The following is a 27006-nucleotide window of genomic DNA, read 5'->3' on the forward strand; positions in this document are numbered from 1 at the left end:
AGAACATCTTCTGGATATATGCTCAGGAGTGGTATTGCTGGGTCCTCAGGTAATACTATGTCTAATTTTCTGAGGAACCTCCAAACTGATTTCCAGAGTGGTTGTACCAGCTTTCAATCACACCAGCAATGGAGGAGTGTTCCTCTTTCTCCACATCCTTGCTAGCATCTGCTGTTACCTGAGTTTTTGATCTTAGCCATTCTGACTGGTGTGAGGTAGAAACTCAGGGTTGTTTTGATTTGCATTTCCCTGATGACTATGGATGTTGAATATTTCTTTAGGTGCTTCTCAGCCATTTGGTATTCCTCAGTTGTGAATTCTTTGTTTAGCTCTATACCCCATTTTTAAAATAGGGTTATTTGGTTTTCTAGTGTCTAACTTCTTGAGCTCTTTGTATATATTGGATAGTAGCCCTCTATCTGATGTAGGATTAGTTAAGATCTTTCCCAATCTGTAGGCTGCCATTTTGTCCTATTGACAGTGTCCTTTGCCTTTCAGAAGCTTTGTAATTTTATGAGGTCCCATTTGTCAATTCTTGATCTTAGAACATAAGCTATTGGTGTTCTGTTCAGGAATTTTTCCCCTGTGCCCATGTGCTCGAGGCTCTTCCCCACTTTCTTCTCTATTTTCAGTGAAGGTCCTTGATCCACTTGGACTTGAACTTTGTACAGGGAGATAAGAATGGATAGATTTGCATTCTTCTACATGCTGACCACCAGTTAAGCCAGAACCATTTGTTGAAGATGCTGGTTGTTTTTTTTTTTTTTTTTTAAATACAGTGGGTGGTGTTAGCTTCTTTGTCAAAGACCAAGTGACCATAGGTGTGTGGGTTCATTTCTGGGTCTTGAATTCTATTCCATTGATCTACCTGTCTGTCACTGTATCACTAGCATGCAGTTTTATCACAATTGCTCTGTAGTACAGCTTGATTGAGGTCAGGGATGGTGATTCCACCAGAAGTTCTTTTATTGTTGAGAATAGTTTTCTAGGATTATTTTCTGAGTCACCTTCTTCTTGGTGCTTCGGACACACAGCCCAGCCCCTGAGCTTGTCTAAGGAAGTGAACTGATGAATTTCCCTTTTATAGCATTTTAATGCCAGCCACTTGGTTTCCCAGCAGCTGGAAAGCAAGCCTGTAAAACTTGCGGCAAACGTTTATTTAGTTTTATATTCATTTATTTATTGAAGCTTAAGAGCAATTTTTAAATCTTTTTTATTTGTTAGCAGTTATTTATATTTTTATTTAGTTCTTAAATTTAATGGTGTTGAGCCCAATTCAATTAATGGGGTTTAAAAGAAAAAGAAATGAAGAGCAAGAATACACAGGGCCATGCAAGCTCTAAATCCCAGCAGCTGCCCAGAGGAGGAGAATGGAGAAAGTGGGAAACATGCCACTTAAAAGCCAGCATGGAGGTCAGACACATGGTGGCCAAGCAGCCACATGGAGGAAGGGAGGGGACTTTAGAGAAAGAATAAGGAAGCCCCAAATGTTGGAGAAGCTTAAACTATAACATGCTTAGAAAAGAGACAGAAAGAAGAGAATAATGCTTTTTTGGAAAAGTGGGCAGACTTAAAAAACACAAGGCTGAAACCCGGTGTACTACTGCATAAGGGGCGGGGATGTTGGGAAGGAATAAGCCCAGTATCTCATTAAAGGATGAATTACTCTGCCTATCTGGTCAGCCTGGCTCAGTGAGAACCTGCCTTCCACGGCGGGGCGTGCTCCCTTGCCCAGGTGACTGACCCGGCTCAACTGGAATGCTAGGTCAGAAGCCGTAATCTTCTGATAGGAACTTGTTTTTAATTTTTATGATTTTATTTTATGTGGATGAGTGTTTTGCCCGCATGTGTGTCTGTATAACATGTGCACGCCTGGTGTCTGTGGAGGCCAGAAGATAGGACTAGATCTTTTGGAAGTGGAGTTACAGAAGGTTGTGAGCCACCTTGTGGGTGGGTGATGGGAATCAGACCTAGCGAAGGAGCCAGTGTTCTTAACTGCTGAGCCATCTCTCCAGCATCCACATGTTTTTGTTTTTTGTTTTCCTAATGGGCCTTTATTGCTACTCTAACATTCTCTACTCTGAATAGGGAACCCCAAATCACTTAGAAACCAGATTAAGGACCAGTGTCCCCAAACAATCCCGGCTTCTTTGGCCTCTAGCAAGGATGAGTCTGTCAAGAGGCCTGAGGATATTTCTGGCTTTCAGCTGAGAAAGAGACCAGCTACTTTTCTCTAGGGTTTTTTTTTACACATTTAGATAAATTGGCCAATTCCCATTTCCTGTTCTTATCACCCCTCTCCAAAGAAGGAACCCTATTTGCCATTATGCAACTGACGACTGATCCTGGTATTCTGGCTAAATGTGGGTGGCAGGTGTGGCCGTTGGGGTACCCCATCCAGTGGGCCTGTCTCAAAGATCCCAAAAGTGCATCAGTTGTTTTATTTGTGTAACTGTCAGATGTAGGGAGGAAAAGAAGTCTTTGACTAGTTCGGGGAAAGAGATGTGAGAGAGAATTAAAGGCAATAGTTAAACAGCGTTGTAAGTACTAGATACGGAACAGAGAGAAGCCAGAGCACAGGACGGTTTAAAAATTCTCCAAATATAAGACTGTCTTGATGGGCTCATAAGAGATCTATCTCTTGGACTCATTTGTCATGGTTCTCAGATTCTCTGTAAACACCTGGAAGGCAAGATGCTGGCAGATCAGCTCTGAGGCAACGGACATGGATGTTGATGGATAATAAACCGCTTTCAGGCTGTGCTACCCTTCCACCTGTACAATTCTGAGCATGCACCTGAATCATTTCATCAGCATACATAGATTAAAATCAATTTACAAAGGGAGTCATGAATATGAAATGAGTGGGCAAATTCAGAACATGCTGTAACATTTAAGGCTTCTATAAACACTTGGGTTTTATATATGTCTGTATAAAAACATATACACAACATGTAAATGTATGTAATATAGAGATACAATATATAATATTTATTTTAGGATGTATGTATGTATGTATGTTTGTTTGTATGTATGTATATGTGTGAGTATGCATGGACCTATGTGTACCATGTGCATGTGGGTACCCATGGAGGCTAGAAGAGGGCATTGGGTCCCCTGGAACTGGAATTACAGGTGATCATGAGCCACCTAATGTGGGTGCTGGGAATTGAACTCAGATCCTACATAAGAACAGTATGCAGTCTTCCCCACTGAGCCACCTCCCTAGACCCCTTTATACATTCTTATTCCCACCCAAGGTTTTAATTGCATGCTATTTTGAGGCTGAAAATTGAGGGTACTAGGAGAAATCTGGAGAGCAGGCTAAAGATGGATCTCACACATGGAGGTGGAAAACTCTGGGCCAGGTGTCAGCACACACTGTGCATGTCTGCTAGTGAGCAGTGGAGTGTCCTTGAACAGTTCCCATGGCTGGCTGGCCAGGTGCCGACTTTCCAGCCGCTCTTGCCTGGGCTCTGGGGACAGACAGCAAGGGACTGATCAGAGCAACCCATCACAGCCCCTCTAGATTCCTGCCCTGACTAAACAGGTTCTCTTACTTCCCACTCACCGACTCTAACTTTTTATTAGCCTGTACGTTTTCTATCTGTAAGAGGGGATAAGAATAGCCCCACCTATATAGCAGCTGTGCAGAGTAAGTAACAGTATTGCAACATCCTTCAGGCATGTTGGCTGCTATGGAGTTTTGGATTTTGAAGAATTCGGTTTTAAATTGTTTGGTACTGAACAAAAACTATATTTTGTTTTGTCTGGGAGGAATGATGTCCGTGGACTTTGGGTTTCAGCAGGCACCTGGTGGAATTTTCAGGTTCAGAACAAGGAACTAAACAGGCACCTGCGGTAGACCGCAGCAGAGGGAGAAAGATATGCTTTCGAAGGTGGAAGAAGGCCAGAGCAGGGAGGACATTTTAGAAGCTAAAGGGTCATGTGATGATAACAAAAAAAAAAAAAAAAAAAAAAAAAAAAAGAATGGATGGGACTTTCCCATCCCAGTATTCCATAGTTTTGGGAGTCATTTGAACAGGGTGGCATTTTTGGTGTATGCTCTCTGTAAACATGAAATTTATAATGAACTGTGGGTTGGTCACCTTCAGATACCCTGGGGCGCCTCTGCACCTGCAACAGTAGCTCCAGTCAGTTCTAGCTGGCCTTGGCTGAGGGCATGGGGTGTGGGGTGTGCGGTGTGTGGGTGAGGGTGCCTGGCCTTCACCATTGCCAGTTTTTTTTTTTTTTTCTCTTGTGTTAATTCTCCTGCCTTTGCCAAAGGCTTTCCTGGCCTTGCTCTCTGCCTTACTCCCCTGAGTCAGTTATACTCTGTAACCCAGCCCCGCTGGCCTAGACCTCACTATACAGTCCAGACTGACCTTGAGTTCAAGGCAAGTGTCTGGACTCAGCCTCCCGAGGAGTACTGAGATTATAAGGGTAAGCTCCCCAGGGGTGTGAAAGTGATCTTACAGCATGGTCAGCTAAGTGCTAGATAGAGTGCTTTGTCAGCCATTTGTATTTTTCAAAATAACCTCTAGCAAGCAAATTAGACCTTGCAGGTAGATGGCAGATAGGCTGCACTTAAAGAGCTCGTTGTTTATGATTGCTCCTCCAGCCCCCCCCCCCCCCCACCGCCACCCTGCCTCTACTCACGTTCTGTCCTTTAGTAATTCCTTTCCTTAGTGTCACACAGTACTGTTCTGTGTCCTGGAATCAGACCTTAGCAACTGTGTAATATTCCTTCAGAGCACAGGGGAACTTTCTTTGCTGTTCCTCTAGACAGGTACCATTTGTCCCTGACTTCTAATGGAAATAAACTAAAGAGAAAGGGACTTATATTTTCCTTAATCCTTATTACCATCCTGGCCCCAGTCCCTGTTGCTGCCATTACCAACAGATGCTGCTGGGAGTGGAGGTGTGGGGATCTCCCCTCTGGGCTACTTGCCACCTTAGGACATCCCTTTCATCTCCAGCAGGGGAGCTCAGACTGCAGCAGTGAGGAGCTGATGGCCACCCATGGACAAGCCTGGTTTTCTAAGCTTCCCCCCCCCCCCCCATCCTTGGTGGAGAGAGGAAGAGGGAGAGTTGAACCACAGCACTGACCTTGTCTGTTTTCTACCCCATGCAGGAGCAAGAACTCTGCCTTTTTCAGTGATGAGGAAAGGAGTTCTCTCTGGTCCCCAGGAAGTGAGAGGAAGGCCGAGTGTTCCGGCTTCCTATGTTCGCTCGCTCATACTGACATCACTTCTATTTACCGGCTGAGTGAGTGTCCCTAGACCCCAGAGAAAGCCCAGGCTCCTAAAGACCAGAAAGGAACCCATGGCCAGGGATAGACTTCTCTTCGTTCTATTCCTGTCTAGGATTTTGGGGCTGCAATCACTATCCACTTGATGGCCCGGTTCATACAGGATTAGTAGTTTCCCTATAGACTTTAGATCTTTCTGGGTTGCACACATTGTGTTGCTTGGCAACCATGACACATGATAAAACCAACTTGCCTTTGCCTCTGACCACCATGGGTGGTCAGCTGGATTGGCCTTTCATCCCAAGGAGAGGAAGAACTTCCCGAGTCACAGCTCAAGGTCACATTGCTGACTAGGTACCAAATCACACATCATGTCGATAATTGGAAAGACCTCAGAGATAATTTCTCCCCTTATTGTACAGATTAGGAAACTGAGGCCCAAGAATTGTTGGTACTTGAACCAGGATACCTACTAGCCAAGATAGTCCATTTCATCACAGCACCCCAGATACAGGGTGACCCTGGGTTGTTGGATGTATCAGTCTCAGGAGTGGATCTACCTTGCTTAGCACAATTTTTGGCAACGTTGAATGCATGAATGAATGAATGCATGAACAAATGAATGATAATAATTTCCTTATGATGGGAAAGGCTGATGGCTTTGTAGAGGAAGGACAGCAACTTTACTGTCGCTAATGTTGCTGATGAAGGGTTACTTTTCTCTCACGTCTTCGGTGATGGTATGTCTTAGTCAGGGTTTCAATTCCTGCACAAACATCATGACCAAGAAGCACGTTGGGGAGGAAAGGGTTTATTTGGCTTACACTTCCATACTGCTGTTCATCACCAAAGGAAGTCAGGACTGGAACTCAAGCAGGTCAGAAAGCAGGAGCTGATGCAGAAGCCATGGAGGGATGTTGCTTACTGGCTTGCTCAGCCTGCTCTCTTATAGAACCCAAGACTGCCAGCCCAGAGATGGCACCACCCACAAGGGGCCTTTCCCCCTTGATCACTAATTGAGAAAATGCCTTACAGCTGGATCTCATGGAGGCATTTCCCCAAATGAAGCTCTTTCTCTGTGATAACCCCAGCTGTGTCAAGTTGACACACAAAACCAGCCAGTACATGGTATGTCAGCTTCTGTGAGGCTGAATTAGATGGTTGCTGTTTCATAGGGATAGCCAGAGATTTGCCACAAGGGACTATCCGGCCAGTTCCTTGGGAGAGAGGAAATTGGAGGAGGCTTTCTTCACGTATAGGGAGCCTTTGCTAGGAATACAAACCCCAGATATCAATGCTAAGCCCTAGAAACCTTTCCTGTAGCAGATCTGCCGGACTCAGGCAGCAAGCTGAAGCCGTGAGGCCCTCCGGGTCAGGGGAGCAGAGCTCTGAACACCACAGAGAACTTGTTCTGGGAGCGGAAGAGGAGCAATAGTCGGTGATAGACTTGCATCAAAGCGGTCAGCGGTATGGTGACATGGTGTGACCTAACACTAGATCTGTCCTTCATCTCTGCCTAGGTGAGTTTGAAGCCATCCAGAATCTCCAGAATGATCTGAGTGGTGAGTAGAGATCCCGTCAGGCCCGACCTCCTGTCCTTGGGTCGGCTTACCTAGTCTCTTGCCAGGAGCTAAGGCCCTCATGGGTGCTCAACTCTGCCTGTCCTTACAGCATCGCAGCCCGAGGGCTTCAGGGAGGCCAGGTCTGGTGGGACCTGGATGGAGCGGCAGACCATAGGCTCTAGGCGTTCCAGCGGTTCTGGAGACTCCAGCCCCGAGGAGGATGAGCTCATCTCAGCCTCCTCGGACAGCTATCACCTTCCGGAGCCCGAGGACCTCGATGACCCGGAACTGTTCATGGACCTGAGCACCAGCCTGGAGGAGGATGATGTGGAGCACTTTGCCCCCATCTTGGCTTTTCTAGATCACGAAGGCTACACCGACCACTTTAAGAGCCTCTATGATTTCTCCTTCTCTTTTCTGACTTCCTCCTTCTACAGCTTCTCTGAGGAGGATGAGCTAGTGGCCTACCTAGAGACTTCAAGGAAGTGGGCCAAGATGAGCCACATGACATGGGCCCATGCCCGGCTCTGCTTCCTCCTGGGCCGACTAAGCATCAGGAAGACCAAACTTTCTCAGGCCAGGGTCTACTTTGAGGAGGCCATTCGAGTCCTTGATGGGGCGTTTGAGGACCTCTCCCTGGTGGCTGCTCTGTACATCAACTTGGCAGCTATCTACCTGAGGCAGAGGCTAAGACATAAAGGGCCCACCTTGCTTGAAAAGGCGGGCGCTCTGCTGGCCTGCCTGCCAGACCATGAGTTCAGTACGAAGAATGAGCTAGATGTAGTGACTTACGTGCTGCGCCAAGGGATCGTGGTGGGGAGTGGCCTTCTGGAGGCCAGGTCCTGCTTCCTGGCCATCCGGTTGCTCCTGAGCCTTGGCCGGCACGAGGAAGTTGTGCCATTCGCAGAACGTCTGCAGCTCCTTTCTGGACACCCTCCCGCTTCGGAGGCTACAGCCACCATGTTGAGTTCTCTGTATGACAAGAAGTATCTTCCGCATCTCGCAGTGGCCTCTGTTCAAAAACGTGGTCCCCAGAGTGCCCGGGGGATGTCTCTTTCCATTTGGCAGGCCTACTTGGTTCTCCAGAATGCCACTAAGATCCTGGGTGTTCCTTCTTCAAACTGGTGTGAGGTTTCCGCCCTGGCCTGCCCAACCCTCAGGCAGGCCCTGGCTGCCTGTGAGGAACTGAGTGACCAGGACATCCAGAGGACCTTGTGTCTCATCCTGTCTAAGATGTACCTCCAGCACCAATCTCCTGATGGTTCTGTCCACTACCTGAGCCAGGCCCATGTGTTAGGGAAACTACTGGGTGAAGAGGAAGCCTTCGAATCTTCTCTCTGTCTGGCATGGGCATACCTCTTAGGCAGGCAGACAGAGAAGGCCTTGGAGATTCTTGAGCCGCTACTATGCTCCTTGAGAGAGACAGAGTGCGTGACCCAGAGGGGAGTGGTCCACAACCTCCTGGGACTTGCGTTTGAAGATGAAGGCCGGACTAGCAGGGCGGCCAAGAGCTACCTCCGAGCTCTGATCAGAGCTCGGGAGATGGGGAACATACGTAACCAGGCTGTGTCTATGGCCAATCTTGGTCACTTGACCCTCAAGTCATGTATGCAGCAGTCAGCCAGGGGTTATCTCCTGCAGGCTGTCCGGCTGTATTCCGAACTCCAAGCCAGCAAGGAGACAGACATGGAGTTGGTACAGGTGTTACTCTGGTTGGGCCAAGCTTCGGTGTCTGGACACCAGCTGGTCCACAGCCGCCTTTGTTATGAAATGGCATTGCTGTTTGGCTTAAGGCACCAACACCTAAGCAGTGAGTATGCCCATGCTGCTGGGAGCATTGGGGGGAAAATGTGTTGGCACACGCTATGCCAGTGTCTCATTCACGTCCCTGTTTTATGTTCAGGTCAACTTCAGGTCACCAAATCCCTCTGCCATTTCTACAGCTCGGTGTCCCCGAACCCCGATGCGTGCATTACCTATCATGAACACTGGCTGGCCCTGGCTCAGCAACTCAGGGATCGGGAGATGGAGGGACAGTTACTGGAGTCCCTTGGGCAGCTTTATAGGAACCTAAACACATCCAGGTGAGTCCCTGCTTTAGGGAGGAATGGTATTCTTTCTCTCAAGAAGGCAAGTCCAGATGCACACGGTATATGGATAATATGTTGGGAAACCGTGGGTCCTGCAGCTGTCAGGCAGTGCTACCCATCGGTTGGGAGTTCTATGGCCTTGGACGAGTTATACCTTGATTTCCTCATCAGTCAGAGGAGAATGGTAACGGCGTTTATCTTACAGTGCCAGTGTGAGAGGTGAGTGAGTTAAAGTCCCTGAGATGCAGACAGTCTCTGTAATGGTTACTACTCTCACTTGTGTGTTTCCAAAGCAGTCTATCCTGACTGGCTGACAGTGCATAATTCAAAGGGGTCAGTTACACTGTGGACCATGGCCCCTTCAGGAGGTCTTCACTATTTAAAGACAATTAGGATTTGAGAAAGGACATGGTATTTATAAATGCCATGAAGCAGGGGTGTAACTTTTTTTTTTTTTTAATAAAAAAATGTTTGATTGGGACCTCATCTTTAAAATGGAACTGGGACTTAGGAAGTCAAGTCTACTTTCACCTGTACTCAAGCCTCACAGTAAATGCATGGGGGTGGAAGGGTGGACTTGGCACTTGGTTGTGTGAGGGAACTGTATACTAGCACTTTCTTTTGTGATTGACTTTTTGGCACTTGTCCTCGTTTGGGTTCTATTGCATGTGGATACCATGACCATGGCAACTCTTATAAAGAAAAATATGTCACTGGGGCTGACTTACAGTTCAGAGGTTTAGTCCATTGTCATTATAGAGGGAAGTGTGGTAGCATGCAGACAGACATGGTGATGGAGAAGCAGCTGAGAGTTCTACCTCTGGATCTGCAGACAACAGGAGGAGAATGTGGGCCTTCTGAGACCTCAAAGCCAGCCCCTCCCCCACACACCCCCAGTGAGACACACTTCCTCCAATAACATCACACCCACAAGGCCACACCCACTCCAACAAAGCTACACCCACTCCAACAAGGCCACACCCACTCCAACAAGGCCACACCTTCCAATAGTGCCAGTCCCTATGAGCCTATGGGGCCATTTTCATTCAAACCACCACAGTGGTCTCTGTAAAACCTTCAGTTTTGTAAAATGTATATCCCAAATATATCCAGGCATCCCTTAGGCTATTGGTATTCAAAGTCTCCTCACCCATGCACCTTGCTACCTGCTGGAGTTCTTTGCTTAGATCAGTCCAGGGCCACCAGGATGGGCAGCCTGCAGTTCCGTCTCTAACAAGTCTCATAAACCCACAGAGGTTTAAAAACCTCTCATTTCGCTTTGCAACAGATTTGTGTCATAATATTACGTTCCTAATTCTTGCTAAAATAAAGTGGGGATTCTTGCTAGTGTTGATCAGAGAAGCATTGTAGGGAACACTAGTTCAAGGCTAGCTTTTGCTTTCTAGACACTTCCCTAGATAGGGTTTCTATTGCTGAGATGAAAAATATCATGATCAAAAGCAAGTTGAGAAGGAAAGGGCTTATTTGGCTTCCACGGTGTAGTCTGTAATTGAAGAAGTCAGGACAGAAACTCAAACAGAGGGGACCTAGAGGCAGGAGCTGATGCACAGGTCATGGAGGAGTACGGCATACTGGCTTGTTCCTCATGGCTTGTCAGCCTGCTTTCTTGTAGAACCCAAGACCATAAGCCCAGGGGTGGCACTACCCACAATAGGCTAAGCCCTTCCCCATTTATCATGAATTCAGAAAATTCCTACAGGCTTGCCCACAGCCCAATTTTATAGAGGCATTTTCTTAAGTGAGGCTCCCTCCTCTCAGATGACTGTGTCAAGTTGACATAAAAGTAGCCAGCACTGGTACCATGGTAACTGTGAGGATGCAGGCATCAGACAATAGTTAATTACATGGTGAACTCTCGTTCTCTATGTATTTCTCCCCGCTCACTCTATTTCTTTTTGTTCCTGTTCTCTTACCAAAAAAAAAAAAAAAAAAAATCAGGCATCTTCTGAGCTTCCCATTGCCTTTGGTGCCAGGGAGAGAATTTTGAGACATACAGCCTGTGGGAGGCAATGGAATGCCTGCCCAGCCTGTCCTGCCTCCATTTCTGCACACTCTAGGAGTATGGATGCCTCTGGACAGGCTTTAGGAAAGTCAGATATAAAGGACCAGGACAAGGATGCTGAATTTACATCTGACTTATCGCTGCCTCCCCCATACTGTGTATCCTGTGTATTTTCAGTTTTAGATTACTCCTGTGCCCAGCTACCATCCTTTGCTCTCAGCTCTGGCTTAGTTGTCAAAAATATTGATATTTTGGCAACAGCGGGAGGGAGAGACAGAGACAGGGAGAGACAGGGAGAGGAGAATAGGTGGGCAGAAGGAGAGAGAGTATGAATCACTGTTCTTAGATGATGCAGGTGATACAGAAGAGACATGAAGTGGATACTGCAAGAAGATAGCAGCTACAAACCTGGACAAGTGGCTGGAATTAGGAGTCTGGAAACCAAGTCCTGCTGTGACCTGATAACATTGCCCTTTACAAGCCACTTGCCTTGGTTGCTGTGTTCATAGAGTCAATTTGAGTCAGGAATCTTCTTGATGAGTCTGAGACCAGCTAACTATATCAACCTGACACTGGCTAACAGGCTACCAGTGCCTCCAAAGAGGCTTCAGTTGTTGAGGCAGATCCTTAAAGCTATGAGGCTTTCAGATAGGGGCATGGAGCCAGTGACCTAAGGGCTTTTGGGGGAAGGAGGGGTCTGAAACATTCCAAAGTGTGGTCAGAGTTCTTGCAGGCAGATGTATCAAGTGCAGAACTATGCTATCTATGTGCTCACGTGGGCTGCTGAGTGATAACTGAGTTTGTTAGCCTGAGGGATCACTACCCTTGTGTTACAGGGTATACTGATGTGCTGCCCTGCATGTTGATGGTTAAGGGAGAGTGGGGTGTTTGTTGCCAAAAGGAGACCTTGCCTGGATTGCTCGGGTCTCAGGTAAGGAAAGAAAGGGGCTTGGAGTATGGAGTCAGGCTTTCTAGTGTTTAGTGACAAGATTAGTGGTCAATGCATTAACGGGAGTTCAGGTGCCATTCCAGATGTTCTCTTTGATCCTGGCCTATGCAGTATTGGGTGTAAAACAGCATAAACCCCTCCTTAGGGAGTACTCATCAATAAGGAACCATCCATTGAATACATAGTAGGACAAAGTGACTGGTTCCCAAATAAGGAAGGTAGAGTCTCTCCCTAAAATTAGTTACTGATAGTAAAAAAAAGTAAAATTAAATTAAACCAGTGTTGAAGATGATGCATCGAAAAACAAGGATCTCTTTGCAAGAACCTATGCCCCAAATTCTCCAGAAGTAACTATTTTAAAATTTAAAAATACTATCAAATAGTCCTTGTGTATGAAATATTATATATCACATTCTCTATAACAAGTTCTCAGTATAGTAAATATAATATACACATACCTTAGTTACATGAAGGATTATGATAAAACTTCTATACAATGCAGTCAGTGAACTTTTTGTTCTCATTTTTCATTTGAAATGCTATGAAATGCTGAGCCTGCATTTTTGAGGCTAAACTTTGTTTTATTGAAATAAATGTCATACTACTTAATATTTTCATACTAATAGTATTTTCACAATACTTCATATTTTGATCATGCTTTTCCCTCCCCCAAGTCTTCTCAGATTCTCTCCACTTTTCCTACCCAACCCAATTTTTATGTTCTTTCTCTCTCCCTTAAAAAAAAACCAAAAACCAAAAACCAAAAACCAACCTACCCCAAACTAAACCAAAACCCCTAAGGAAAAAAAAAGCCCCAACAAAAACAAACAAGCAAAAGACTGATAGCTTAAAAAATGACAAAAGAAAGAAAAATGAAACAAAGAATCCTAAACAAAAACCCAGTGGGTTTGTTTAGTGTTGGCCAACTACTGGGGCGTGCCCTGCAGCCTGGCTGATACACCCAGTGAGATTCCATTGGAGAAAAGTGGTGTTCCCTTCCCCAGTGCGTGTCATTTGCAGACAGCTTCATGATTAGGGGTGGAGCTCCACACCCATCCCATATCAGTGATAGAATCTGCCCCGGAGAAAGCATTTTATGGTACCATAAGATCCTTTCTGATGCGTCTATGGTAAGTGCTGGAGAGTCTCATAGTTAGTACCAAAAACATCCAAAATAACTGTCCCATAAAGCCCCCACTATGCAAGCATGTGTGTTGCCCTTACGGGCTTCTATTCAGGCAGGCATTGATCATTCAGGAACTCTTCGCAACATCTGTCTGTCTATCTATCTATCTATCTATCTATCTATCTATCTATCTATCTATCATTGAAGTTTGATCACATGCGATACAGCTGAGCCTTTACAATATAATTTGCAGCTCAAGTTACATTTTAGTCTTTAGCATTTTCTTGTAGCCATGTTAAGTCTCACTGCTACCAAACTGCCAGTTATCTTCAGGGCCTCCTTCCAATCCCTGAATCCTCAGCTGCAAGGACTGCCCACTCTTCACTCTCATCTAGAATGGGAAACCACAGACCTCCTGTGTCTCCTGTTGATACTAGCTACAGGTGGGGTCAGTTTTGTGGCTGGTTTCTTACTCTTCCTATGATGTTTTCAACACTCATTTATGCCATGAATGTCAGTGTCCCACTATTTTTTAACTCCCCCCACTCCCCACCATTTGTCTGTTTATTTTCTGTTGTGACATTATATGTGTGGAGGTGAGTCCCTTCTCTTCTTTAAGTGGGTCCTGGGGATTGAACTTAGATTGCAAGGCTTGGCAGCAAGAGCCTTCGCCTGCTGAGCCATCTTGCTGGCCCACTAGCCATTATTTTTAGTGCTGAACAATATTCTGTGGCTATGCCACGTTTGCTTATTCATTCTTTAGTTGACAGACATGTGGGTTGTTTTTATTTTTGCAGCTATGGTAATTAATGGGCATTCGTGAACAAGTCAAGATGGGGCTGTAGTTCTCTTGCATATGGACTCATGAGTGGGATTTCAGAATTACAAGTGTTTGTAACTTTATGTTTAAAAATTTTGGAGAACTATGACTGTTTTCTAAAGAGGTCACACCATTTCATATCCCTATGAGAAATGTGTGATGACACCAGTGCCCCCATGTCCTCACTGTATTTGCTATTGTATGGGTTTCATTTTAGCCATACTAGTGGGGAGAGATGGGATGGAATCTCATCTTGTCCATTGTGCTTTTAATCTGCATTTCCTTAGTGACTGAAGATTTTGAACATTGTTTCATGGGCTTTATATATTTTTTTTGAAAAATGTTTGTACAAGTCATTTGTCTGTACATCCATCCATCTATCTATCTGTCTGTCTGTCTGTCTGTCTGTCTGCCTGCCTGCCTGCCTGTCTGTCTGTCATTTATTTGAGACAGGGTTTCTTTGTATAGCCCTGGCTCTCCTAGAACTCCCACAGCAGGCCAGGCTGTCCTGAAACTCAAAGATTCTCCTGCCTTTGCCTCCCGAGTGCTGGGATTAAAGGCGTGTGCCACTACCACCTGGCCTTTGACTATTTAAAATCAGGACCTTTGCCTCTTTATTGTTGAATACGTGTCTGTCATCAGACGTGTGTGTTGCAGACATTTTTTTCCCCCAGTCTTGCTCTTTTGATTGCCTTGTGCAGTGAACTAGGCATGCTCTTTACAATGAATGGTCAATCTTGGATGTCACTTTAAGGCAATTAGGAAAGCACACCTTGGGGTGCAGAGGGGAGGGGAGTCCAGAGAGACACAAGCTGTGAAGGCTCACCACAAGTACAGAGGGTATCATCCCAGAGGCCAGCCGTCCAGGTGGAAAAGGGTGTGGGGAATGAAATACTACCTCTAGAGAATAACCAACCCCTTTCTATTTCTACAAAGTTGGTGATAGTTTTCAGTTTAGTTCCCAAGTCTCCCTTTGCCTTTCTTGCTTTTTCTTGTCTTACTAATCAGAGATGTGACACTTTTAAAAAAATCCTTTAAAAAACTGATTTTCCGTCTTATCCTTTTTATCCACAATGTCATTCTCTGTGTAGCTCACTCTGCTTGCCTGCTTGCCTGCTTCCTCTACTTGCTTTGGGTTGATTTTACTTCTCTTTGGTTAGTGTCGTAAGGTGGCATTGACGTGTAAACCACCTTAATTACGAATTCCCTCTGAGCTCTGCTTTATATCATCCCTCAAATTCTGATATATTGTGCTTTTGTTTTTTTATTAATCTCAAAGCACTTTCTAATATCTTTGTGATTTCTTCTTTGACCTGTTAGTTATTTAGGAGTATTTTCAGATGAATTTCCCAGTTTTAAAAAACTATAACTGATGCCTAATTTGATTCCACTGTGTTAGGAATATATAGTTTGTATGAGTCTCTTCCTCTCAAAGTTTTGAGATTTGTTTTAAGGCACAACATATGGTCTATTTGCAGGATGGTCTAGACACTGTAGAAGAATGTACTTGTAGCTGCTGTTAGGTGTGATGGTCTGTGTAGATCTCTTTTAGGTCCAATTGGTCTGATTCTTTATATTTTAATAGACTTTAACCTTGTTCTTTATTTTTTTTTATCACTGTTGTTATTGTTCAGAACTGGGGATCCACTGGGGGCCATATGCATGTTGAATATGTGTTGACCTACAGAACTATATCCACAGTCCCTGGTTTCCTTCTTACTCCATGTCTAATTGTTCTATGTGTCATTGAACATGGATTACTAATATATCCAGTTGTTTTTGCTGAATCATCTAGTCCCTCTTCAGTTCTATTAGGCTGATCTACACATCATTTTGGACTCTGCCAAACACACACACACACACACACACACACACACACACACACACACACACGTAATCCGTGTGTTTCCTATTATATTGGCTGTCTTATTATGACAAAATGACCGACGTTGTTTCTAGTGATAATTCTGGTGCTTTTCTCAGTACCAGTGTCTGCCTTCACCTCCCTCCATAACTGTTGCATGGTGTCTATTTCTATATACTTTTGCTTTCTGATATGTCTTTGAGTCTCAAGTGTGCATATACTTCGGTCATTTAAGATATCTGTTCTGACAATGTCTGTCTACCTTTGACGGAAGTGTTTAACCCATTCCCAGTTAAGTAAGCACCCTCTTGTGTGTACCCGCAGCCAGGCATATGCGCCATTTTGTCATTTTTCTGTTTGTTTTCTGTTGTCTCTCACCCTTTTCGACTTTCAGTTCTGCCATCTCTGCTTTCTCTCACGTTAAGTAGATGTTTTATGGAGCACCGTTTTATCTCCTTCAAGACATCTATTTTCTCAGTGGGTTCCTGAGGAGTGTGAGTTCTAGATTAACCTGTCTCACCTGCAGGACTCTCTGAGTGAGCACACATAGCTTCAGATATACACATGGCCTTCATTCCCAGAGAGGCTGGCTGGAGCTTTACAAAGCCTCGTGTGGACACGGTATCGACACCTCCCCTTTTGCTTTTATGTGTTTTTGCCTGTTCCTCATGTGTTGTTCCTTTTTGTGATGCTGAGGATTGAACCCAGGGCTTCACAGATGCCAAGCAAATGTTCTACCACTGGGCTACGTTCTCAACCCTAGATTCCTATTTGTCTCAAATATTTTCTTTGTTGTAGATAGTTTTTAAATCCCGGCCCGGGGTTTCTTCCCCATCTTGGTTATTGAATTCCTGGATAAAAACCACACACACACACACATATCCTTTATATTTACAATAAGCCTTAAGTAGCACAATAGCTGGGCAGCTGCCTACCCTCCATGCTGTTAGAATCTACTTTCCTATCGATAACCTGAAGTTATTATTTTCTATTTACTGTGTTCCATCTGAGATGATCTTAACTCCAATTGGGCAATCCTCAGAGCCATGTACTTTTGATCCTTAACCCATGGCTGCTTCTCCTTCCTCCTCTCCTGCTCCTTCTTCTCCATCATGGTCCTCCTCTCGAATAAGCCTGTGAAACCTAAACTCCACTTTTGTCTCTTCTGCCCAACTATTGGCTGTTAGCATCTTTATTCACCAATCAGAATTAACTTGGGGGCAGGGCCATGGGGATACTTGTAGACTCCAGGTCTTGGGGGCCCGCACTTAGGATTACAATAGACAGTAAAAGACAAAACCTTAACATGTTTTATGAGCGTGGCGGTGTTCATTTATCTTTCTAATTTTTTTGGCAAACTGCATAGAAAAGAGGGTGGTTTTTAAAAATAATTAGTTAATTAATGAGAATAAACTCTAAATGATATCCAATAAAAATAAGCTCTGCAACCACAGGCTTCCAGACATCATCCTCAGGTCAAATTGACCCTCCTCTAGGCTGAAACTTTGGGGAATTCAAACTCATCCTGATCCCTGCAGCAGGGTTCCCTAGCAACTGACATAAGGGTTTTCTTTGATGGTTGTCACAGGGCTAGGGTGAACAGGAAGGATCAAGGCTAGGTGAGAAAGCTTCAGGTGTCAACAAAATTAAGGTGAAATTTCTAGGTAAAGGGTTATCATGAAAAGTCATTGCTTACGTTTTCGTCGCCTTCCTCCTGGGCGGGACTTTCTGAGATCCTTGCTCCATTGCTCTAGAAGCCGAACCAGGTTCTATATTAAATTTTAAAAATCACATTTGTCTTTATTTTATGTGTTTGGGTATTTTGCCGGCGCGTGTGGTGTGGCTGTGCACTATTCATGTGCCTGGTGCTTGTGGAGGCCAGAAGAGGGCTTTGGATCTTCCGGAACTGCAGTTACAGATGGTTGTAAGCCTCCGTGTGGGTGCTGGGAACTGAACTCTGCTTCTCTGGAAGAGCAGCTGGTGCGCTTAACCTCTGAGCCATCACTCCAATCCCGGGGACTTTTAATTTTAGTATACAGTAGTTCCAGTTTTCAAGATTTTCATTTAAATTCTTTGGAAGAAAAGCTCGCTAGCCATCAACGATGACTTCCCCAGAATTCAGAAGTACTTCCGGTGTCACAGGAAGCCCTTATCGGTGGAAAGGCTGTTGTTCCTTTTTGAAGTAGTGAATGTGCTGGAATGCTGTACTTTTTTTTTAGCATCTACAGATCAGCAATCCTTTAGAGGGCTTTTAAAATAAAAAAGAAAAGGACGGAGAACAAAGACAGATGAACAGGTGGTGCCACACCCTGCTGGGTGTGGTCACTTTAATTCTTCCTGATGCTTCCTGGTGGCCGTAGTAAAAACCAAGGAGCCTTATGAAGTTCTGACCGTCAGATAAAAGAACATAAAAAATTGTCCACGCATCTGTCGGAACAAATTTTCTCCTGGCATTGGTTCCCAGGAAGAATTTACTAAGCAGGTCTTGATGTTGTCACGGACCCCTGGTTTCTGAATGCAAAAAAGGAAATAAAAAGGAAAAAGGCCATAACTTCTTCTAGGTGTAGCGGAGGAGAAAGTTGATTACGGATACGTGGAGTATAGCCAGAGGCAGACACCTCTGGCCTGAACCATGTGGGGGGAGGGGAAGGGGGATAGGGAGGGGAACCAAGTACAGCAGCCAGGAGGCCAAAGGTACAAAAGGGGCTGGTAACCAAAATGTCTGGATTATATAGGGAAGAGCCTCTGGTGGAAGGGTTGGAGAGTTCAGGGTAGAGGGTGAGTATACCAGCCATACCCCTTAACAACTAGGGACTGAGGGATGCTGGGAAAACCTAGAGGCCAGGCCCACTTTGATACATTAAATAGGCATCTCAGCTGTGTGTCCAGGGTTTGAAACTTAACATTTCTCAACCTTCCTAATGCTGTGACCCTTTAATACCATTCTCCCTGCTGCAGTGGCCCCCAACCATAAAGTTATTTTCGTTGCTACTTCATAATTGTAGCTTTGCTACCATTAAGAACTGTAATATCTGGTATGCAGGACATCTGATATGCGACTCCTATGAAAAGGTCATCCAGGGTGGCAACCCCTAGGTTGAATAGCACTGTCATGGATAGATTTCTTCAGCTCCTCTCAAAGAATTTCCATTCTCACCAAACTCAAGGGAAAGCAAGCAAAGGTGGCTAAGAGGAGAGAACAAATCTAGGGAGGGGTAAGAAGGTCTGTGTGACTGAAGTCATCTGGGTAAAACATTTGAGGAGAGTCCCGAGGGCTAAGTGTGATGTTTGGGAAGAGGAAAGTGTACAAGTGGTATTTCTGATCGAGGGAATAGAAGCAAGGGCCATGTGTGTAACAGGTGAACAGATGCTAGTGACCACTGGGACTCAGGCAGAGACATCCTTGGCTAAAAAAGGATGCAGGGTTGGGTGGTCTGGGTATTGCATCTCAGCAGGCCTCTGGACTTACAGTAAGCATGTATAAAGAAAATACTGGGCCAGCAGAAAGCTTCTATTGAGCATGTGTTGTTTGCTAAGCAGCGTGTTTGTTTCAGGGCAACCACATGTAGCAAGAGGTTGTTTGGAAGTAGAGAGCTAAAGTGGTCCAGTGTGTTGCCTGAGGCCCTGGGTGGAGGTTGTTCTCAATAGTTGGACACTACAGCAGTATTGGCAAACTTGTTTGGTTTTTATTTTTTGAGACAAGAGTCTCCCAGAGCAGGGTGACCTTGAACCTTGCTTCTCCTTGCTCCCACCTCAAAAGTGCTAGGGTTATGAGTGTGAACTATCACGCCCCCACGTTAGTAAGCTTAAAAAAAAAGTCAAACAGTACATTTTTCAGAGTTTGTGGACCATATGTTCTCTGTCAGCGCTCTTCCACTTTGTAGCTGTAGCGCAAACCAGCTCTGGGCAGTACATAAACAATGAGCGTGGCTGCATTCCAGAAAAGCTACTCATAAAAACAGGCAGGAGGGTGTGCTTGGCACACGGGTCAGAGTTTGCCACCCCTCGTCTATAGTGCCTGAACGCAAGCACTTTGTATGTGTTCTGTTTTCTCTGCTAACAATCCTCACCCTAGATAAGGATGGCGTGTTGGGATTCCAGAGTTGAGAGCGGCTTAGTTTTTTTTATCAGCTCTGTCTCTGCCTGCTGGAGTCCAGGCTCATCCTGTTTCTTGGCTTCACTGGATTTGCCTCAAATTCTCAGTATAAGAGAGTTTCCCTCTTTTTGTTGGTTATGATAGCCAAATTTAATGATTTTTCCTCTGGTGTTTAAGATGGGCAGGGTTAGTAGGTGATAAAAGATTTGGCTTGCTGTTCAGTACCTACATGGTAATGTTCTCTCTGCCTTCCAGGTGACAACTAGATTGGAGTGGGGCCAAGGGTCTCAGTCTCCGGGTAGGAGACGTCTTTGTGGATTTTGTTCTCAACCTTAATCGGACACATGCAGACTGTGTCAGTGACTTTCCTAACGCTGTGGTTAAATGCCACAACCAAGGCAAGTCATGAAAGAAAGCATTTAACAGGGCTTCGGTTTCAGAGGGTCGGAGTCCATCACGACAGAGTGAAGGCGTGGTGCAGGGAACAGTTAAGAGCTCGCATCTCAGAACTGCAATGGGATGGGGGATGCAGAGGTGCACTGGGAATGATGGGAAGTATTTGATGCTTCAAAGCCCACCCTTGGGTCAGATCTCTTCTAGCAAGGCCACACTACCTTCTCTAGCAAGGCCACACCTCTTCTAACAAGACCACACCTCCCCAACAAGACCACACCTCCTCTAACAAGGCCACACCTCCTCTAACAAGACCACACCTCCCCAACAAGGCCCCACCTCCTCAAAGAAGGCCCCACCTCCTCAAAGAAGGTCTCCTAATCTTGCCAAACCATTTGACCACTTTAGTATCAAGTATTCAAACAAATGAGCCTATGGGGGCATTCTCATCCAAACCACTATACAGATCAACCCCTGGTTCTAGAGTTGCCTCCTCAGGAGGACCTTGTGACTTTATTGGGTCCACTCAACAAATACATCTTTTAAAATCATTTTCTATGACCCAGACAAGTAGCTAGAAATCAGATAAAGGCATTATAGTCCCCGACCTTATTATGCTCACAGAACAGCAAAGAGAACAGGGAATGGTCACCACCACAGTCAGGATGCATGGTAAGCACATCCACACACTATAACTAGAAAGAGGGCATGCTTTGCATGCTGCAGGCCCTCGTGGAGACCAGCTAGTCTCTGCATGTGAATCTGATGCCAGTGGAGGATCGGTTCCTCCCAGCTTTTGTTCTTATTCTATTCTGCTTGCTTCCGTGGACCTCAAATCAAAACAGCGAAGACAAACAACAGAAACAACAAGAAAAGCCTCCAACATTTGGTTTCTAATGTAACTAATATGACTAATGCCGACTTCTGCAATCCTAAATGAAGAAACAGCTGCGTTTGGTGTGCCCTCACTTGATCCCAAGGCTGTGGTTCACTACCACCTGTTTTTGCAGATGAAAAAAGTTTTTTTTCAAGGTTTGCAATCATTTATGTCCTTAGCAATTTCAGTATTTTTTTTTGTAAGTGGCAAAAGAAATCAAAGCTTTCCCACAACTGATAGCTAAGCCAGGAGTTCAGCAAGGGTTGCTCGAATGTGTGGTTAGACTCCCAGTGTTAGTTTCTGTTTTAAACATGGTTTATTACACATTCACAGTTACTTATACTTTCTGAGCCTCAATTTTCCATTTCTAATTGCACTTATTTATTTGTAGCATTTGTGGGGTGGGGGGGGGGGAAGAGGGGAAGAGGGGAAGAGGGGAGGGAGAGAGGGAGGACCATAGCATGTCTGTGACAGTGTATATGCGGATTTCAGAGAACAACCTTGAGGGTCAGTTCTTTCCTTCCACCATGTGGGTCCCAGGGATGGAATTCAGATGTTCAGGCTTGGTGGCAAGTGCCTTAACTCACAGAGCCACTCTTCAACTAGCTCTTATTTTTTTCTTCTTTTGTGAAATGGATACAGTAGTAGTAATACCACTCTCTTGGAGCTACTGTGATGATTAATTGAGCTTAGGGATATAAAGTGCCCAGGGCATGCTAAATACCCAGTAAACTCTAGGTAACAATATGTTGCCACTACCACCATCAATGAGGAACAGAGAGTTTCAAATAAAGCTTTAGAAATTAGAAATGAATAGGGGAATTTGGGAATGTTTTCTTTTTCTTTCTTGGGGCATTGTTTATTTATAAAATCAGTTAAGCCCCTTGTTAGTTTAAAGTTCTATAGCTAGAGAATGAGAGAATAACATCTAAGGTGCCCACCCAGGTGCCACCTGGATGGCCATCTGCAAGTAGGGCTCTTGCTATAGTAAAAGGGCAGAATGACCACCAGAGGCTAAGCTCTGTTAGAGGTCAGGCAGGGTCACCCAGGAAGAGACGGCAGGATGCTGTCTTGGAAATACAAATGTTCTGGGGTCACCTTGCCGCCGATCACCTGTTTGGACAGGAAAGAAGAAACAAGGCCCAAGACTCAGAGTGTGAACTTGCAGTGTGGACAGGAAATGTGATTAAAACAGAGTGGGATCAGGTCAGGTGGTGGACTCACATGAGTAAGACAGCATTAACCCAAATCACACACACACACACACACACACACACACACACACACACACACACACACACACACAATTACAGGCCAAACCAGGTCTAGAGCCTTCAGGTAGTGGCAAGAGGATGCTGGGTCATTTCGAGTCAGGCCTCGGTGATACAACACAGCTGTTGGATTTATTATAATGGAGTGGTAAGGACCGATGAAAAGGTACCAGGGCAGCTGAACACACCTTCCAGTTTAGACTATTATCTAGCACACTTTAAAAAAGACAACTGTGTGTCTTGGTGAATCCCTTCTCTCACATGGAGGTCTCCATGGTTTACCTCCCACCCCCACCCTGCGGTATTTCTTAGAATGCTTGCTCTTCTTTCCCTGGCAAAGAAGCAAATGTCTACTCTGTGTGTTAGCCTCCGTGAATCTAAATCTTGCTCCCTGAGGATCTGGAGTCAGAAACTTCAGAGCAAGGACATCCGAGGACAGTAAGTAGTAATAAAAAAAAAAAAAAACACAACAGGAAATAGGATCAAGATGAGATTTACGAGTTCTGTCTTTACCATTCGTTCCGGTCAGAGTGAGGAGCCTAGTGGAGCCAGGCCTGTACTCCTTTAACTCTCTTTATTCAGATTTAGAGAAAGAAGGTTGGGCCTTCCTGTGTCTAATGAGGACTATGGTTCCTACCTAGTCAGAGAGGCCAGTGGCCAGCATTGTAATGCATGTGGTTCTACAGCTTTCAGCATTGTCCCAGTTTCAGACCTGTAATACTTGAGAGAGTCTAATGTTCACCCTGGAAGCCAATCATCTTATGTCAAGGGCAGGGGAGTAGGGACACCAGAGTTCTTTCCTAGCTCTTACATGGGCCAAATACCTGGGCACTCTTTTCAGAAAGCCAAAAGCTGCTTCACTGCCAGAAATGATCAGTGAGTACCAGTTCGAGGCACTATTTGCATCCCTCATTGGAAAAAGGGCTGAGTTGTCTGTGACTAGCTGACGTATTAATCCATTTTCCATTGGTATTGCGACACATCTTGGGCTAGGCAATAGGGCAAGATGCCACCATCACTCCGGGTTTGGCGTAGGCCTACTGGCTAATGGTATCACACTGGCAAAAATGCTTGGTGAGATAAGAAACCAGACCTATGCTGTTTCTTCAGGACAACTCAGGTCTCATCAGGACTAACCAAAGTCCCAGGAGAGCCATGTAATCCCTATGTAAATAATGCCTCAGATAACTGGTGATCCAATTACCTTGGATTAAGCCCTATATTTTATAGGCTCCACTACCTTTCAGTTTTGCTACAGTGGAGATCAAACCTCTAACACGTTAACCTTTGTGAACCAAGCCATATCAAAAACACAACAGGTTGAAACCATGCTCAATCTGCATGCTTCCTGTGTATGTGTCCACAGTTGTGGCTGATAACGTTTGGTGGTTCTTGAAGATGCACGTTCTAGACTTGGATGCACAGGACCTTAGACTGAGTGTGTTTTCAGAACTCAGGTCTATGGATTGTGACCGTCATGCTTCCATTTAATTAGTCCCAGGAAGCTCTTAGAGTCTGTAGTTTTCTGAAGCTCTCAAGGTAAAATTGATGGGGTGGAGGCCACAGAGGTTGGGTGGGTAGTAGGGGGTGGGGGGAGGGGTGGAGTGGTGGTGATGGGTGGGGGAGAGAGCTTGAACTTTCAGAACTGTGGGTGGGGCACTTGTTTCGGAGCTGCTCCTGGTGTGTTACACAGCAGTGTAGAGACATCTCCCATGTCTGCAACTGTTTCCTCTACAGTACTGGTTCCCAACCTTCCTGATGCTGGGACCCTCTAACACAAGTTCCTCATGTTGTGGTGACCCCCAACTATACAATTCTTCTCATTGCTACTTCATAACTGTAACTGTGCAACTGTTATGAATCAGAATGTAAATAGTTTTTGGAGCTAGAGGTTTGCCAAAGGGGTTGCAACCCACAGGTTGAGAACCGCTGTTCCAGTGAATACAAAGAATGGACTAGAGCAGCAAAGCCTAACCCAAGCTGTACAGTCAAACCACAGGAGCTGTGACCAAGTGCTAGCACCCGGGGTGCAATCCCAGCTAATCCAGGGCTCCAGCTAGTGTGACTGTACTACAGTGAATTGCATAGCTTGGCTGCATGCATTTGTCTAAAAAGCCCCCAAATGACTCATGGCCGCTGGAGGTGACAGAAGATGCCCTGTGATCTCCAGCTCTGGGTCTCCTGCTGATCTCCAGCTCTGGGTCTGCACCATTTCATTATCCACACTGCATTTCTTCATTAATCACTGTTATGGGGAAATTGCATTTTCTACATGACACATTTCCCCAAATCATTTGAAGAGTACCCATTAATTAGAGAGTTTCCAAATAATTAAACCAGGATTAAGTACCTTTTTTTTTTTTTTTAAATCAGTCTGTTTGGATTGCTCTTCTTAGTGAAAGATCAAAATCTTCTTTGTGCTTCATGATTTCAAGTTACCCACTGTACATTATCTCTATGGCCACCCAGGCAATTACTTTCATAAAAGTACATTTAGTGTCTTCTAAGGTGCTTATGCAAAATGTACTGTGGTATAGTGTAAAGGTTGAGGGATGTGGGTTAGTAATGGTGGTCATGATATTTAAATGTGCATCAACTACTTCCTGTGTCATAGGCACCAGCGTGAACATTCTAGATGGATTATGTTTCTCAGTCCTCACAATGATCTCCTTAGGCAGGAACAATTCATTACATTCCCCTTTTACAGATGGGACAACCCAGGCTTGGTAAGTACTCTCCTGTCTCAAGATCACACAGCCTGCAGAGCTGAGACTCAGATAAGCCCCTGCTCTCTCTGTGGCCTGCAGCAAGCTCGTTCTCGTCTAGAAACCCGGGTCCTCCTGTACTGAGTGACCTCTGAGCTCTTAGATGCTCCATAGCTCACAGGTCCACATCTGTCCTCAGGTCCCTCCGAAGGTCCCTCGCCTGCATCAAGGAGAGCCTGCGTATATTCGTCGACCTAGGGGAGAGAGACAAGGCTGCTGAGGCCTGGCTGGGGGCCGGACGCCTGCACTACCTCATGCAGGAAGATGAGCTGGTAGAACTGTATTTGCAGGTAGGTCGGGTGTACTAAGCTCTCTCTCCTCTCAGTCGCTTGAGGAGGCAGCTGTACCCTCTAGGATGACTGGAGGCAGAGACAGGGGAGCTTGTGGGGCTGGGGGAGGGGTACTGAGCAGAGAACATTTGTTGCTAGTAGTGACTGGAGCTTGAAGAAGGAGTTGGGAGTTTGTTCAAGTCTTGCTGGGACGGGTCCCACATTTCCAATTTCAGTCATTTGTACGTTACGTGGGTCTGCTGCTAAGTCCATGCACCCTCTTAAACCATTATTTATTTATTTTTCTTGGACTCGACTTCAAATCAACCTTTCAAAGACACTCAACTCTACATAGCGTCTCAAAATCACTGGCTTGACTCATTTTTTAATGGCTTTCCTGAAACATATTAAAATAAATATTTAACTATCGAAACAGACTGTTTATCTGTGCACTACCAAGAGCTCCCCAAGTTCCACCAGAAGAATGTCCTCATCCCACACGGGACTTTCGGATAGATCTCATCTGAGTCTTTTGACCAGCCTCATGGGTGAAGGCCAAGACCACACAATGGCCAGGGTTCCTAGGATTCGGACCAGGTTCTAGATCCTTCCCCTGCCTGTCTCATAGAACTCTAGATGACCTTTATTCTGCCTTTAACAGCCATTTTTGATCCACCAGGAGGCCATCCAGACAGCCTTGAGGTCAGAAGAGCCCTCCCTTGCTCTCAAGCTTTACGAAGAAGCAGGTGACGTGTTCTTCAACGGCACCCGCCATAGGCATCGTGCTGTGGAGTACTACCGGGTAAGCCCCTGACTTCCTAGTGTGCTGAGCCAGGCCGTGACATGAATGTGGGCAGCTCCATTGAACCCTCTTTGTCTTCCTTGTCTAGAATTCACATCTTCATCCCAGCAAAAGATCTCATCAACTTAGTTACTCTTTGGCTTGAGATATGAGCCTGGATGCCACAATGTAACCGAATAATTAGGACTTTTGTGTGTATAGCACTTTACAGTGGTAGCATACATAATCAGTATTCTCCCTTAGCACTGTAGTGTTATAACCTAAGGGGATGCCTGGGTAGACACTATTGGCTATCTTTTCTGATGCTGGGATAAAAAAGACCAAGGCAACTTATAGAAGGGTTTAATTTGAGCTTGTGGTGCCGAAGGAATTAGTGTAGCATCCTATCAGAGACGTGTGACCACAGGCAGGGAAATCAGCAGCAACATCTCAGACCTCACTTCTCAAAGTGCAAACAGGAAACAGAGAGTGCAACTTGAAATGATGAGTCTTTGGAAACCCCAGAGTCCATCCCCAGTGACATACCTCCTCCAGTAAGGCCATTCCCCCTAATCCTCCCCAGACAGTCATCATCTGGGGACAAAGGATTCTAATGCCCAAGACTTTTGGGAGCCTCTCACTGTCTCAGACACTAAAAATATCCTACTGTGCCTAGAATAAACAAGGATTAAAGTGTGTTTAAAAAGGCAGCAGTGGTGCCTGCCTTTAATCATAGCACTTGGGAGGCAGAGGCAGGTGGATCTTTGAGTTTGAGGCCAGCCTGGTCTACACAATGAATTCCAGGACATCCAGGGCTATATAGAGAAATCCTGTGTCGAAAAACAAACAACTTAAGATGCATACCACCA

General features: G+C 45.3%; 1 protein-coding gene across 6 annotated transcripts in view; it reads left to right on the forward strand.

Moving 5' to 3' along the window:
• Sh3tc2 (SH3 domain and tetratricopeptide repeats 2) overlaps positions 1–27006 on the forward strand; it is a 62792-nt gene that overhangs the window by 29494 nt on the left and 6292 nt on the right. For all 6 annotated transcript variants that reach the window (XM_006525883.3, XM_006525881.4, NM_172628.2 and 3 more), the window contains 6 exons: positions 5135–5268; positions 6772–6813; positions 6923–8623; positions 8717–8897; positions 25227–25377; positions 26036–26158. In XM_006525883.3, the coding sequence (XP_006525946.1) occupies positions 5135–5268; positions 6772–6813; positions 6923–8623; positions 8717–8897; positions 25227–25377; positions 26036–26158 (2332 nt within the window). The remainder of the gene's footprint in view (positions 1–5134; positions 5269–6771; positions 6814–6922; positions 8624–8716; positions 8898–25226; positions 25378–26035; positions 26159–27006) is intronic.

This window comes from Mus musculus, chromosome 18, assembly GCF_000001635.26.
Source record: "Mus musculus strain C57BL/6J chromosome 18, GRCm38.p6 C57BL/6J".
NCBI classification, from domain to species: domain Eukaryota; kingdom Metazoa; phylum Chordata; class Mammalia; order Rodentia; family Muridae; genus Mus; species Mus musculus.